This window comes from Scyliorhinus canicula, chromosome 17 (genome assembly GCF_902713615.1).
Source record: "Scyliorhinus canicula chromosome 17, sScyCan1.1, whole genome shotgun sequence".
Classification (NCBI taxonomy): Eukaryota; Metazoa; Chordata; class Chondrichthyes; order Carcharhiniformes; family Scyliorhinidae; genus Scyliorhinus; species Scyliorhinus canicula.
In genome coordinates, this window is record NC_052162.1 from 49,803,685 (window position 1) to 49,819,159 (window position 15,475).

General features: G+C 46.5%; 1 protein-coding gene across 1 annotated transcript in view; it reads right to left on the reverse strand.

Moving 5' to 3' along the window:
* The window catches only part of tex11 (testis expressed 11), a 304,551-nt gene that overhangs the window by 93,512 nt on the left and 195,564 nt on the right, over nucleotides 1-15,475 (reverse strand). The window contains 4 exon segments of the mRNA XM_038775694.1: nucleotides 8,133-8,186; nucleotides 10,765-10,850; nucleotides 13,605-13,729; nucleotides 14,553-14,655. Of these exon segments, the coding sequence (XP_038631622.1) occupies nucleotides 8,133-8,186; nucleotides 10,765-10,850; nucleotides 13,605-13,729; nucleotides 14,553-14,655 (368 nt within the window).

Genomic DNA, 15,475 nt, shown 5'->3' on the forward strand with positions numbered 1-15,475 from the left:
CTTCCACAATGGAGTAGGGTAGGTTGCGGGCCTTTATGGTGGAAGAACCGGGTGACCCCTGGGTGGCGGAGACCATTGTATAGGGCTCGGAGTCGGTCCACTGGTGTGCTGGCACATGTACCTTGGGATAGGGCATTGGGGGGCTTGTTGAGCTTACCGGGGCGATACAAAATCTCGTAATTGTAGGTGGAGAGCTCGATCCTCCACCTCAAGATTTGATCATTTTTGATCTTGCCCCGCTGTGTGTTATTGAACATGAAGGCAACCGACCTTTGGTCAGTGAGGAGAGTGAATCTCCTGCCGGCCAGGTAATGCTTCCAATGCCGCACAGCTTCTACGATGCCTTGGGCCTCGTTTTCGAGGGAGCAGTGCCGAATATCTGAGGCATGGAGGGTGCGTGAAAAGAATGCCACGGGTCTGCCGGCCTGCTTGAGGGTGGCGGCCAGAGAGATGTCTGATGCATCGCTCTTGACTTGAAAGGGGAGGGTCACATTGACCTCGTGCATCGCAGCCCTGGCGATGTCGGCCTTGGTACAGTTGAAGGCCTGGTGAGCCTCGGCCATCAGGGGGATAACGGTGGAGTGAATGAGTGGGCGGGCCTTGTCCGCATAGTTAGGGACCCACTGGGCGTAATAGGAGAAGAACCCCAGGCATCGTTTGCGGGCCTTGGGGCAGTGGGGGAATAGCATGAGGGGGCGCATGCGGTTGGGGTCGGGCCCTAGAACTCCATTTTGCACCACATAGCCAACGATGGCTAAGCGGTTGGTGCTGAACACGCACTTCTCCTTGTTATATGTAAGGTTCAGGAGTTTGGCGGTGTTGAGAAATTTGGAAAGGTTAGCGTCGTGGCCGCAGATTGTGATGTTAACCAGGTACGGGAAGGTGGCCTGCGGTCCGTACCGGTCAACCATTCGGTCTATCTCCCATTGGAAGACTGAGACCCCACTAGTGACGCCGAAGGGAACCCTAAGGAAGTGGTAAAGGCTGCCGTCTGCTTCGAACTCAGTGAATGGGCGGTCCGCCTTGCGGATGGGGAGCTGGTAGTAGACAGATTTCAGGTCCACTGTCGAGAAGACCAGGTACTGTGCAATCTGATTGACCATATCAGATATGCGGGGGAGGGGGTACACGTCGAGTTGCGTGTACCGATTGGTGGTCTGACTGTAGTCAATGACCATCCTGTGTTTCTCCCCAGTCTTTACAACTACCACTTGGGCTCTCCAGGGGGTGTTGCTGGCCTCGATGATGCCTTCCCGCAGTAGCCGACCTGATGAAGGTCCTGTCCTGGGCACTGTACCGTCTGCTCCTGGTGGCGACGGGTTTGCAATCCGGGGTGAGGTTTGCAAACAGGAATGGTGGGTCGAACTTAAGGGTCATGAGGCCGCATACAGTAAGGGGTGGTAGGGGCCCGCTGAATTTCAAAGTTAGACTTTGGAGGTTGCAGTGGAAGTCCAGGCCGAGTAGCAAGGCAGCGCAGAGGTTGGGGAGGACGTAGAGCTGGAAGTTGCTGAACTCTACGCCCTGGATGGTGAGGGTGGCGGTGCAGTACGCCCGGATCGCCACAGAGTGGGATCCGGAGGCCAGGGAGATTCGTAGGGTAATGGGGTGTACCGTGAGGGAGCAGCGCCTTACCGTATCAGGGTGGATTAAGCTCTCGTGCTTCGGAGTCAAGAAGGCAGGATGTCTTGTGCCCATCGACCTTTACTGTCGTCGACGCGGTTGCGAGGTTGTGCAGCCGCAACTTCGAGCGTGATGGAGGCGAGCTGCGGCTGGTGTTGGTAGGCCCCGGCTGGTCGGCGGCAGTTACGGGCGACGAGTGGCCTGAGGAGGTGCCCAACGAGCAAGGGTCCTGGGGCGTCCTTTCTTCCTGCAGGCCTTGCAGATTGCACTCCGCGCCAGGCAGCGCTTCCAGGGGTGCTTTGTCTGGCCGCAGAAATAGCACTTGGACCCCCGGGGTTGACTGGCTAGGAGCAGTCGCTGGTGGGGTCCACGATGTCCAGGAGGGGGGCGCCGTGCGGTCAGGGGTGTACGCTTGTGCATAACGGGAGGCTACCGTTAGTGTGGTCGCAAGTTTTTTTGGTCGCCGGGAATGCGAGAGTAGCCCCTTCTAAGAGGCGCTGGCGGATGTACGCCGACCCTATTCCCGTAATAACGAAAGCGTCCTTCATTAGGAGTTTGGAATTTTCAACGGCCGAAACTGCCTGGCAATCGCAGTCCCTCGCCAGGGCGTGCAGGGCACGCCAGAAATCTTCCAATGACTCACCGGGGAGTTGTTGCCGTGTGGACAAGACGTGCCTGGCATAGAGTTTGTTGGTCGGCCGGGTGTAGTTCTCTTTCAGAAGCGCCATGGCCTCAGCGTAGGTGGGTGCGTCCCGGATAAGGGGAAGATATCGGAGCTCAGCCTTGTTTACAGGGTCTGGAGTTTCTGTGCTTCTGAGGGTTGTTCTGTCGCTGATCCGATGATGGCTTCATGGCCAAGTAGCTAGCGGTCGAAGGCCGACGTGGCATTGTCTGCTTGAGGGTGCAGCTGCAGGCGATCTGGCTTGATGCGGAGGTCCAGCGCTGTAAAATATCTACTTAATAAATTGATGCACTATCAATTATGACGAGACGAGGCTTTATTAAGCAGAGATGTGTTGCCTCCTGCAGCTGCTGCCGAAATAGCTGCAGCTCAGTGAGGACACACATTTATACTCCACCTACTGGGCGGAGCCAGCAGGCAGGGATCTACCCCCCATACCTGTAGTACAGAAGCCTTACCGTATTACATCTCATATACGTGATATATACAAACAGTGGGGACTACCACAGTAAGGTAGGTTTGAAGCACTGGAGGCTTAAGTGGCAGATAATTGCTAATGGCACATGTGATAGCCCAGGGTCTGGTGCCAACGCATGGTGTAATGTTGGAAGTGCTTCCCACCCCCTTACACAGGCCTCGTAAATAATAGGCTGCGTGTTTCTGCCTTGACTCAGTCCGTAGCACACTCACATCTGTGTCACAACATTCTGGGTTTATGTCGCACTCCACAGGCAGTATTTTCGGGGGGTAGGGGGGAGGGGATGTTGGAAAATCCTGGCTTAAGACTTGAGAACAAGGATACAAGGTTGATGCTCCACGTAGTGCTGAACAGCCGGTGGGAGGGGTCTTTGATTATATTGCCCACTTTCCCCAGGCAGCGCGAGGTGTAGATAGAATCAATGGATGGGAGGCAGGTTTGTGTGATGGACTGAGGAAATATAGGCACTTTTGTGCCTTCTTGGTGGTAGCGTTGACGTGGGTGGACCAGGACAGATTTTTAGTGATGTGCACCCCTATGAATTTGAAGCTGTCAACCACTCCACCTCAGCCCCATTGATGCAGACAGAGGTGAATACAGTACTTTGCTTTCTGAAGTCAATGACCAGCTCTTTAGTTTTGCTGGCATTGAGGGATAGATTGTTGTCGTTGCACCACTCCACTAGGTTCCCCATCTCCCTCCTGCATTCTGACTCGTCATTGTTCGAGATCTGACCCACGATGGTTGTGTCATCAGCAAACCTGTAGATAGAGTGGGAACCAAATTTTGCCACACAGTCGTGTGTATAGGGAGTATAGTAGGGGCCTAAGTATGCAGCCTTGAGGGCCCCGGTATTGAGGACTACCGTGGAGGACGTGTTATTTATTTTTACTGATTGTGTCAGAAAGTCGAGGATTCAGTTTATAGAGTGAGCAGCCAAGTCCTAGGTTTTGGAGCTTCGATATGAGTTTGGCTGGGATTATGGTGTTGAAGGCGGAGCTGTACTTGACAGTGGAGCAATGCATCGAACAGAGCAGAGAATGCATTGAGTTCATCAGGGAGCGGTGCGCTGTTGCAAGAAATACTGCTCGGCTTTGCTTTATAGGCAGTCATATTGTTCAGGCCTTCTACAGCTAACGAGAGTCTGTAATGCTAGTCTGTGACTCTAGCTTGGTCTGTTATTCTCTGTTGGCATCCCGGATGGCTTTGCAGAGGTCTAAGCTGGATTTATTGTCTAAGTCAGGGTCGCCTGACTTGAACCCCTCAGACCTGGAGATGGAAGTCTATCCAAACGATCACAGGTATTGGGGGACTGTGTATTTTTTTTCTTTAGTTGTGATGGAACCATCAATTCACCAGACACGTGTTTCCAATATGAATCTAGGCTTTAATCGACTTACTTCAGAGCCAGCCTGTTATCTGTTGATGAACTCGTAGTGAACTCAGGCTGACTCTGGACAAGGGTGTTTATACAGCGGCACTAAGGGGAGGAGTCGTGGGCGGAGCCAAGGGTGGAGCCCAGTACAAGTTCCTGAGTACTCCCAGAGCTGCTCCCCCTAGTGGTAGGATAGCGCCACCGCGCTTTACAAAGACAGTGCGAATTATCATATGTACACATATATTACATTCACCACAAGTTGGTTGGCATCAATTATTACTATGAAAAACCTCACTAGTGAGATCAACAATGGAAACTTTTCAATCTTGATTAGCAATCATGGAATACCCACTGATGCATGAATCAGTGGGAACCAACATGGAAATGTGAAGTTATCTATACCTCATCACTGAGCAGTGGAACTTTCTCTAGAGCTGCATGGTTGGGTTGGGCAGCATGATGGTTGGGCAGCATGGTAGCATAGTGGTTAGCATCAATGCTTCACAGCTCCAGGGTCCCAGGTTCGATTCCCGGCTGGGTCACTGTCTGTGTGGAGTCTGCACGTCCTCCCCGTGTGTGCGTGGGTTTCCTCCGGGTGCTCTGGTTTCCTCCCACAGTCCAAAGATGTGCGGGGTTAGGTGGATTGGCCATGCTAAATTGCCCGTAGTGTCCTAAAAAGTAAGGTTAAGGGGCAGTTGTTGGGTTACGGGTATAGGGTAGATACGTGAGTTTGAGCAGGGTGATCATTGCTCGGCACAACATCGAGGGCTGAAGGGCCTGTTCTGTGCTGTTCTAAATTCTAAAAGCTACAAATATTGAATCTTATGGAACAATACCCTCAAGTGGGGCAGCAACATATTTGCAAAGAGACTGTGCTTGTACTTTTGAATACTGTGCATAAAGACCTGCAAAACAAAGTCCATAACACTACAGTGGCCTTAGCAGCTAATTCAAAACAGAGTATGGATTTTGCAGTCAGAGTTGAACGAAAAGCACTTGATGTTCATTGTGCTTACAGCTTCCCACAGGATTCTTTGTGGGTTTTTAAACCACTTATGGTAACTTATGGTCATCAGCTATAGGGATCCAGGTTTTGCCTGAGTAGAAGGCTTAATTCTCCCAGCCCATTCGGAATGCGGGGGTTAGTTGGTGCTCTGCGTTACGTCAGTGCCATATCTCCTAGCCTCTAGATTTGCATGGAGACAGGCTTCCTGCAAGAGTGGATGCTCACTTGTGTGCCACAGGTAGTCAATTAAGATATTTAAAAGGGAAATTAGCCACTAATTGAGGGCAGATGAGCCCCACGCTGTCAGGAGTCTTGCACACAGAGTAGATGGCGTAACAGCTGAGGTTCTAAGTGTAATCAGATTTTTTTTAACCATGCTTGCAGAGCAATAAAGGTAAAACAGGCTTAACTGCAGCCAAAAGCATTCTTCTAGTTGTTCCATCAATTCACACTGATAACCCCAACAGATCTGGCTCTTTTTTATTAATCCCATGTTGGATGTTTTATCAAATGCCCTCACATTTTTCATCTACCTCCGCATTAGATTGACAAGTCCTGAAGGCCCGCCAGCACATGTTCAACTGCCATCCTTAATTGCAACGAGATGAAGATGTGGCTTATTAATTGGCCACCTGCCATAAGATTGTGCAGCATGTCACACATCTGTCATGAGAGTTGTCATGGCTGAAAATGTTCTGGGTGTCTGAAGACTTTTCAAGTGAAGAAAATTCTGGCAAATGTGTTTCTTGAAACAATAAGATTGAAAAATCCTTCTGCAGGAAACCAGGAAGGGAAAGTTAAGGGCATTCAATTCAATGTAATTAAAAAAGAAAAAGAGAGAGATAAAGGGTGCGATTCTCCGGCCACATTGTGCTCAAGCGAGAGAACACCAGGAGGGGCCTGCAGCGAGCCTCCAGACAGCCTCTGCGCATCGCGAGATTCACTGGAGTCCAGTGAGACGTCAGAATCGGACAACCACCCAAATGGGCGGGGCCAAATGCCACTCGCGGACATAGGTCGTAAACCTACCTGAGCGGGATCCACCGGCCCCCTTTAGGGGTGTGTGGGGTAGTTTCATGTGTGTGTGTGTGTGTGGGGGGGGGGGGGGGGGGGGGGGGGTGTTGAACCCACAAGCTCACTTAGAGACCTGGCACCTTTTCAAAATGGCGGCCCAATCTCGGAGTTCAGCTCCCCAGTGTTTAACAAAATGTTCAAAGTGTGGGCTAAACTGGTGGGAAGCTCTACAGGACCTAAAAAAGTGACTAAATGTCATTACTAGCAGTGGGGAACTCGCCAGCAGGAAACGTCTTGAAAAACCCACCACAAATTAACTTGGAACTTTTTTGGGAGAATCGCGACCAGGAGCTATGATTGAGAGCTCTTCACATCAAAAGCAGGTAAGTGCTTTTCTCTAAGAGAAAGCACTCCACTGCTTTTGATGTGGTCAAGAGCTGTCAATCCTTTATAGCTAATGTTTCTAAACATTGCAGTTTGTTTCACAGCAGGATACTTGAGATCCATTCACACATGAAAGGAAATTAAATTAAACAGTCCAGGCATCTGGCTGTCTGGAAGTTATCAATTAGTCTAGTAAAAGCAATTTCCCATTGATGTGAATAAAAGCCTTGCAGAGATGAGTTTTAAAGCACTGGTTTTTAAAATGTTTTTGGCTGGACCGCTCTCTGGCTTCCAGAAAGGTTATCTGTTGTGGGGACGGTCTCTGTTACTTTATTCTGTTATGGGGGAAGGTAGGTCTCTGTTATTTAAAAAAAAAAAATTTAGAGTATCCAATTCTTTTTTTCCAATTAAGTGGCAATTTAGCATGGTCAATCCACCTACCCTGCACATCTTTGGGTTGTGGAGGCGAAACCCACGCAGACACTGGGGGAATGCGCAAACTCCACACGTACGGTGACCCGGGGCCGGGATCAAACCCGGGGCCTCGGCGCCGTGAGGCAGCAGTACTAACCACTGCGCCACCGTGTCGCCCGAGTTATGCGGTTCTCTGGTGAAGGGAGTTGGGTCACGCTCGTACAGTGGGGGAGGCCCAGCAGCTCCAGTGTGTGTGGTGGGTGGGGGGGCATAATCTTCTAAATGGAGAATGCAGCTTAAAATCTGTAACAATAATTAAAACACGATGGAAAAAATTCCACACTTGCAAAGGTAAATTTTCAGTGTCAGAGCGATTGTTTTGTACCAACTGAGAATTATCACGTTGAAATTTCACATGTGTTTAAATTAACAAGTCTTCACATTTTCTGGCAAATTTACTGCACCTCAACTTCCTGCCTTTCGGGCTTGACTGCTGAATGAGTTGGAGAGATACTACAACAGCAAATCTTATTATAGAATTTACAGTGCAGAAGGAGGCCATTCAGCCCAATGAGTCTGCACCGGCTCATGGAAAGAGCATTCTACCCAAACCCACACCTCCACCCTATCCCCATAACCCAGTAACCGCACCCAACACTAAGAGTAATTTTTGGACACTAAGGGCAATTTAGAATGGCCTGCACATCTTTGGACTGTGGGAGGAAACCGGAGCACCCGTAGGAAACCCACGTGCACACGGGGAGAACGTGCAGACTCCGCACAGACAGTGACCGTAGCCGGGAATCGAACCTAGGACCCTGGAGCTGTGAAGCAATTGTCCAAACCACTATGCTACCGTGCTGCCCAAATCTTGCAAAGCTGTTTGGCAAATTGGACAGTTTGTTCTCGAGTCCTGTGTTTAAATATGTATGTGTGGATGGGTGGAAGATGCTACCCACTTTATTCCATTTAACGGTGAGCGTTAATGGTTCTGGCATTATTGCGGCCGCAAAATCAAGGCCTGCCATGCTTAAATAGTAGCACCGGAAGTAGCATTCCCACCTATTACAGTAAATTTACAACCACTTTTAACACAACTGTCAGAGAAGATGCAACTGGAATAGGTACAACGAGAATACAAGTGTGATGTAGTTACCTTGTTTCCTTATCATCTGTGTCTGTAATAGATGGCACAAGGCGAATTAAACATCTATTTAAGGTAAAAGAAAATCACCATGTTATCACCTGGAATTACTTCAGAATTTCTGTAGATAAAGACTTGATAAATAATTTTTATCAAATTATATTGTAATAATGTGTTCAGTTTATAGGACAGAATCATGATCACACTGCTGAGTGCTTCCCATATCCTTTAAATGCTCAGAAGGCCTCTGGTCCAACCCTCTGGAAACCCTCATACCCTAGCTGTATCAAAGGCCAGCTCAATCACAAGTCCACCATGCTTTGGCACTCCTCAGAAGCGTTGCCCCATTTTACAGTAAGCAGGGGAACAGCAGAGCTCACCCCAACCAGAGATTACCTGCACTGCAGTCTTTAGAACCCTCCCCGGTTCGTTGCTGTCACTGACCCCCCACCCTTCTGATCTCCTCCTGGTGAGACTGGCAGCGCTGACTGCTTTTGCCACCACCCCCCAGGCAGTGTTCAGGAGGGCAGGCTCAAGTCTGTAGCCCACGTTGGGGAAGAGGGTGTCCCTCCGCTCCTCACTGGCATGGAATGGTGGTCCACCTCAGACTCCCGACCTCAGGGGTCGGTCTTCTGTGATCCATCTTGGTGGCAGCAGCGAGTGTGTTGTAAGTATAGCACTTATAAACAGTTCCAGCTGCCAAGCTCTTTGGTGCTAACTCCAAAGCTAGCACCAAATTCAGTCCCAGCATCAACACTTAAGAGACTATCAAACAGAAAATCTTGCCCGTAGCATTTTCAAAGGCCTTCCATTCCTTTTAAGTGTCAAATATCCAAATTGTAATGTTAGAACCACTTAACACGAGTTCCCATTTTGTGGGGAGGGTGTGGTGTAGTGGTATTGTCTCAGCACTAGTAATCCAGAGACTGACCAGTCATGCTCTGGGGATCCGGGTTTGAATCCGGCCATGACAGGTGGTGAAATTTGAATTCAATTTTTAAAACTCTGAAATTACAAGCCTATATGTGACTCCAAATCCACAGCAATATGGTTGACTCTTAAATGCCATCAGGGATGGACAATAAATGCTGGCCCAGGCAGCGACACCCACATCCCATGAACGACTAAAAGTCAGGTGCCATATCAAAGTACATTTTTAAAAAGCACACAAAATAAGAGTTCATGTTAGCATGAATAGAGTGTTGTTCAGCTGCAGGACGCAGAGTAGGCTTACATGTCATTTTCAGATTGGGAAGCAGCAACTAGTGGAGTACCATAGAATCAGTGCTGGGGCTTCAATTATTTACAATCTACATCAATGACTTGGATAAAGGGACTGAACGCAAGATTGATAAGTTTCATGATGGCACAAAGTTAGATAGGATGGGAAAAAAGGACATAAGGGGTCTGCCATAGGAAATAGGTAGATTAAGTGAGTGGTAAAAAAAATTGATGCATGGAATATCAAGTGGAAAAATGTGAACTTGCCCACTTTACCAGGAGGAAAAGCATATATTATTTAAATGGAGAGGGATTGCGAACTCTGTTGCGGTAAAGAGTAATCTGGGTGCCCTGGTACAAGAGATTAGAATGAAGGTACAGCAAGTGATTAGAAAAGTAAATATAACGTTATTGTTTATTGCAAGGGAAATTGAATATAAAAATAGTTAAGTTTTGCTCAGTTGTGCAGGGCATTGGTGAGATCACATCTGAAATACTGTGTATAATGTTGGTCTCCTTAAATAAGGCACGAGTAGCAGTTCAGATAACGTGCATGAGACTGGTTCCTGGGATGAAGCAGGTATCTTATGAGGAAAGGCTGGGCCTGTATCCGTTGGGAGTTTAGAGGAATGAGAGAAGCGGAATTAATGTTTCAGGTTAATAACCTCTTTTAAGAGCATTAGGTTACTGACCTAAAATGCTAACTCTGTTCCTCTCTCCATAGATGCTGCCAGACCTGCTGTGTATTGCCAGCATTTTATTTTTACTTTAGATTTCCAACATCGGAAGTATTTTTATTTTTAGTTTTGTGATTTAGCTGAGGGATGATCGTCAGCCAGGTTACTGGAATGATTACCCTGCTCTCTTCAAATAGTGCCAAGAGCATTTACATTTATCTGTACAGGTTTAGCCAGGACATCAGCTAAATATTTCATATAAAAAGTATATATTGTGTACCTTCTTTATGTTTATTTTTTAGATGGTGACAAGCTATTCTTAATTGCCTAGGCTAATAGAATGGCATTGGGCATAAAAAAAGTGTTCAAATTCCAACTTGATAATATTTGACAATTAAATACTTACACCCTGCAGTTTCTACTAGCTGCAGAAGGCTTCAAGTTAACCAGTGAACACTATTGGTCAGCATCTATGCATGCCTGGGTATAAACCACAGAGCAGAACATAGGCAAACAGTTGAGACCTTGCTTGGTGCTAATTTGCATCCCAAGGTATCTTTCAACCTGTAGTCTATGTGCACAAAGTAACCAAAAGCTGAAACCTACGGTGGGGGAGTTATATCAGAAATTGAAAGTAGTAGTGAAATAGAGTCAGTAATGCTGTCACTATGAGAAAATGCTGAAAAATGTTAATTGGTTACAACTTTTATCAATATGTGAACAATAGGATATTCCATTTACTGTACCGGAGAGCTGTGAACAGCTGACTACAATCTTGGGAGAAGTCACATATATACTCAAATGCCACTCTGGCAGCATCTTCCTGATTATTCTAAAATATGCATATATAAGATTGCAAAGGTTAGATTATCGATGGTATTGTAAATGCTGAACCACTGCAGTATACATCTCTGCAATTACAAAAAAAACATTAAATTACAAACACTGTGATGAATGTAAGGAAATAAATATACATATTGTATTATCTGCATTTGTTGCAGTAATGTTTTAAAAACTTGGGTTAGGGTGTATATATATACTGCAGTAAGATATTTTTTAAATCCTGGCTTAAAAGACAGACAGACTTTGTGGCTGCAAAAGGTGCAATTAAGGTGTTGTAAAAGTGAGATAATAATTATTTCATTCATGCTTATCGAACATAGAACATACAGTGCAGGAGGAGGCCATGCGGCCCATAGAGTTTGCACCGACCCACTTAAGTCCTCACTTCCACCCTATCCCCGTAATCCAATAACCTCTCCTAGCCTTTTTGGTCACTAAGGGCAATTTATCATGGCCAATCCACCTAACCTGCACATCTTTGGACTGTGGGAGGAAACCCACACACACACACGGGGCGAACGTGCAGACTCCGCACAGACAGTGACCCAGCAGGAAATCGAACCTGGGACCCTGGCGCTATGAAGCCACAGTGCTATCCACTTGTGCTACCGTGCTGCCCACGGTATGTTATGTTTACAAGGAGAGACCTAATTGGATTTTATGATTTCTGGCGAGTAGATAATTAGAGACATTGCGTTTAAACTTAAGCATGTCATGGGATTTAGTGGAATAAAGATGATTGTAACTACTAGGAGGAGGCAGATCTGTAGCAGTCTGTTTTAGTGAGTTTCTGGAAACTGTGATCTGAACAGAAGATTTTTCAGAAGGCTGTCAGATTCAGCATTAATCTGACAGGGATCAAGCAGTCTCCAACTTTTTCTTGAAGCCTCGTGCCAAGCTGGAGTACTTCACACTCCTCGAGTGTCAACAGGCTGTTAGCCTCCCAATGCACTAAACATTTTGGTCTGCTCAACCACTATCAGCCTTGCCCGTACAATATTCCTCATCCACATTATAAACTTGGGTTATGGTATATATATATATATATATACTGCAGTAAGATATTTATAAAGACTTTACAGCACAGGTGGCGGGTTATTCGGTCCATAGTGTCCACGCTGGTCAACAAAGATCTGGTTACACTAATCCCATTTTACAACTTGGCTCACAGCCCATGAGGTTACGGCAGTGCAAGCGAACATCAAAATATTTCTTAAATGTTACGAGAGTTTCTGACTTAACCACCCATTCAGGTGGCGAGTTTCAGACTCCCATCACACTCGGAGTGAAAAGGTTTCTTTTCAACTCCTCACTTAGCAAAATCGCGTGCATCTCTGGTCCTTGCTTCTTGAACTTGCTACATGTGTACTCTTGATTGGTGATTCTCCATCTGCAGATTCTGCCTCTATACTACCCTCTAGTACACATAGTGCCTGTTTGAGCTAGTGCCTGCAACTGTCAGATCAAGAGTCAATGCTTCTTCTTTTAAGGAATGGTCTTCCACTGCATCGTAATCCTCACACAGTACTGGCTGGTCAAGGCAGGAGATCTTGGTTTCTAAAAGCACAAATGCATAAGGGGAGCTTGGGATGAGGATAGGGGTTGGATGGAAAGTAAGGGGTGCATGGTTAACACTATCTGAAGCTGGGACATCCTACTAGATTGCAGGCAGAGGGTAAAGTGGAACTTGAGAAGCTGCACATGAAGGAACACAGCTATCCTGGATGACTTTAGTTGCTACAGCACTAATAACGCTAAGCACTGTCTCCAAGGAAATAAAAACTAGCTGTCATGCTTGTTGTCCCTGCCAGTTCTATACTGCTGCCTCCTGTGATATGAATGTGGTACATTGAGAAGGGTGTGAGGTTGATTATTCCATTGGTAGGAGATGGCATTTTAAGATGCATTCATTGAACTTGGCCACTCATGCAAGTTCACAGAACTTTTACCAACACTGGATCCATGTTCTCCCGGCCGTTTGATCTTTATGGCTATCTGCTCCAACTCTCTTTGCAAGCTATCTCTGAGGGACCTTTCTCCTATTTTCCCTGTACTGCACTGCAGTTGAGAACCTTGGAGCTCTCTCATGCACCATTACTTAATTGCTTCTTTCGACTCAAGAGTTCTTTCCCAACCATTTCTACGACCTACCGCAGTCAGCATGCACTTCCCTTTAAGAGATGCAGGCTGGTTTTAAAAACATAGAAGCTAGGGCAGCACGGTGGCGCAGTGGTTAGTACTGCTGCCTCACGGCACCGAGGCACAATCTCCCAGTGTTTGCATGGGTCTCGCCCCCACAGCCCAAAGATGTGCAGGATAGGTGGATTGGCCACGTTAAATTGCCTCTTAATTGGAAAAAAAAATGAATTAGGTACTCTAAATTTATTTTAAAAAAGAAATGGAAGATAGCATTAATTGGTTCCAGCCTTGCATGAACCTGGGCTGCACACCATAATTGTGGCAACGAAAGCTGACACCACAAGCTTTGTGCATTGCCTACAATCCCTCCATCAAAAGTGTGGTAATTGCGCATCACAATCCCAGCGCCTACTATAGCCCTTATCAAGGGCTGTGGTGCAAAGTAGCATGGTGTAACGACAACAATTATTATCGTGCAAATAGCAAGTCGTCTTGCAATTTAGAACATTTCCTACTGACAAAAATTGTTGAAAATATATCTTCTGAATTAACAGTCTTAACAGAATTTAGAGAATCTCTAAAATAAAAATGTATTTTTTTTTACCTCCAGAGCAATATGTGCAGCAACACTCAGAAAATCAGTCACTGCAATTCTACTGGTCAGCATATCATCTTCACGCTCAACAGATTTCTCTGTGAGCTTTCCTATGGTTTTAATTGCCTGCACAGCTGTAAAAAATCAAAGAAATCCACCGAAAATATATATTTCAACTTATATTTTGTAACTGGTATATGATATAATTCCACTTTAATTTAGGATGCACATTTTGCTTTTGAAAACAAATAATATATGGTATAGGATCATTATCAGGAAGGATATAATAAAATGATATTGCCAATGTTACAGTTACATTATGACATGGTATTTTAGATTTCAAATGCAGAAGCAAAAATGGGTAGGAATTAAAGTTTTTTAAAATTGTGTCCATCACCCACCACCACCTTTCCTTTGATTCCCCCCAAAATGCCCTTCAGGCCATATAAGAATAATAATCTTTACTGTCACAAGTAGTCTTCCATTAACACTGCAATGAAGTTACTTTGAAAAGCCCCCAGTCACCACATTCTGGCGCCTGTTCGGGTACACAGAGGGAGAATTCAGAATATCCAATTCACCTAACAGCACGTCTTTCAGGACTTGTGGGAGGAAACGGGAGCACCTGTAGGAAACGCACGCAGACACAGGGAGAACGTGCAGACTCCACACAGACAGTGACCCAAGCCGGGAATCGAACCTTGGACCCTGGAGGCAACAGTGCTACCCACTGTATTACCGTGCTTATCCCATCATGAGTTGACAATCAACTTCTTCTAAGCCTCAAACTTTAAATGGAGGTTTGACTTAGCACATGATTCCCCAAAGCAATAAACAGGGCTGGTCTCAGCTTGCCAGAGAACTGCTGTGTGCTAGTGGGATAACCTCTATGGATAATGCACACTTGACAATTCAACAGATCTGTTAATCTGCAACAGTTAACAATGTAACATCTACCTTTTTGTACATCACTTTCCAAAATAGCAATTTTGTAGAGACTGAACTGGGTGAAGGTATTATCCGGGTCAATTCGATCTGCTTCTTTTATAGCCTCTCTTGCCTAGATACAAAACATTTGACAAGGTTCAATACAATTTAAGCCACCTTCATCACTCCACATTGTTAATTCCTATAAAAAGCAAATACCCAAATAGCCCATGACTAGAAAGGGATCCACAAATGGAACCTCAGCAGTCTGACAGAGGAAGTAAAAAAGGACCTGAAAAGATGCAACACTCTCCCTCGCGGGGAGAGTCCAGACGATCTAAATGAACGTACTGCCCAGGTACCTCTTTCTACTTAGATCCATTCCGATCTCCATCCTCAAGACCTTTTACAAAGCACTGGATAAACTAATCATGGCGTTCGTATGGGGGGGTCCTTGAATGCTAGGATCCCAAAGAAGGTCCTACGAAAAACAAAATTCGGGGGGTGGGGTGGTCTCCCAAACCTACAATTCTACCACTGGGCGGCCTTGGCCAAGAGAAAAAGGGGATGGATCAAGGAGCCAGAAGCCAAGTGGGTGCGCACAGGAGAGCTCTCCTGCTTACGGACCTCCCTCCAGGCCCTCGCCACGGCAGCACTCTCATCCCCACCCAAAAAACACTCCAACAGCCCGGTGGTGATAGCCACTCTCCTGGAACCAACTACTGCAGCAATTTGGCCTGACCAAAATGTCGGACAAAACTCAAATCTGCAACAACCATAGGTTCACACCAGCGCTGACTGACGCCAACTTCAAAAAGTGGGGACAGGACGGAGGGTCACTGACAGTCAGGGACCGAGACACGGCAGGATCACAACACTGGACGAACTGACAGAGAAATTTCATCTAGCCAGGGGAACAAGCTAAGGTACCTGCAACTCAAAATGTTCCTACG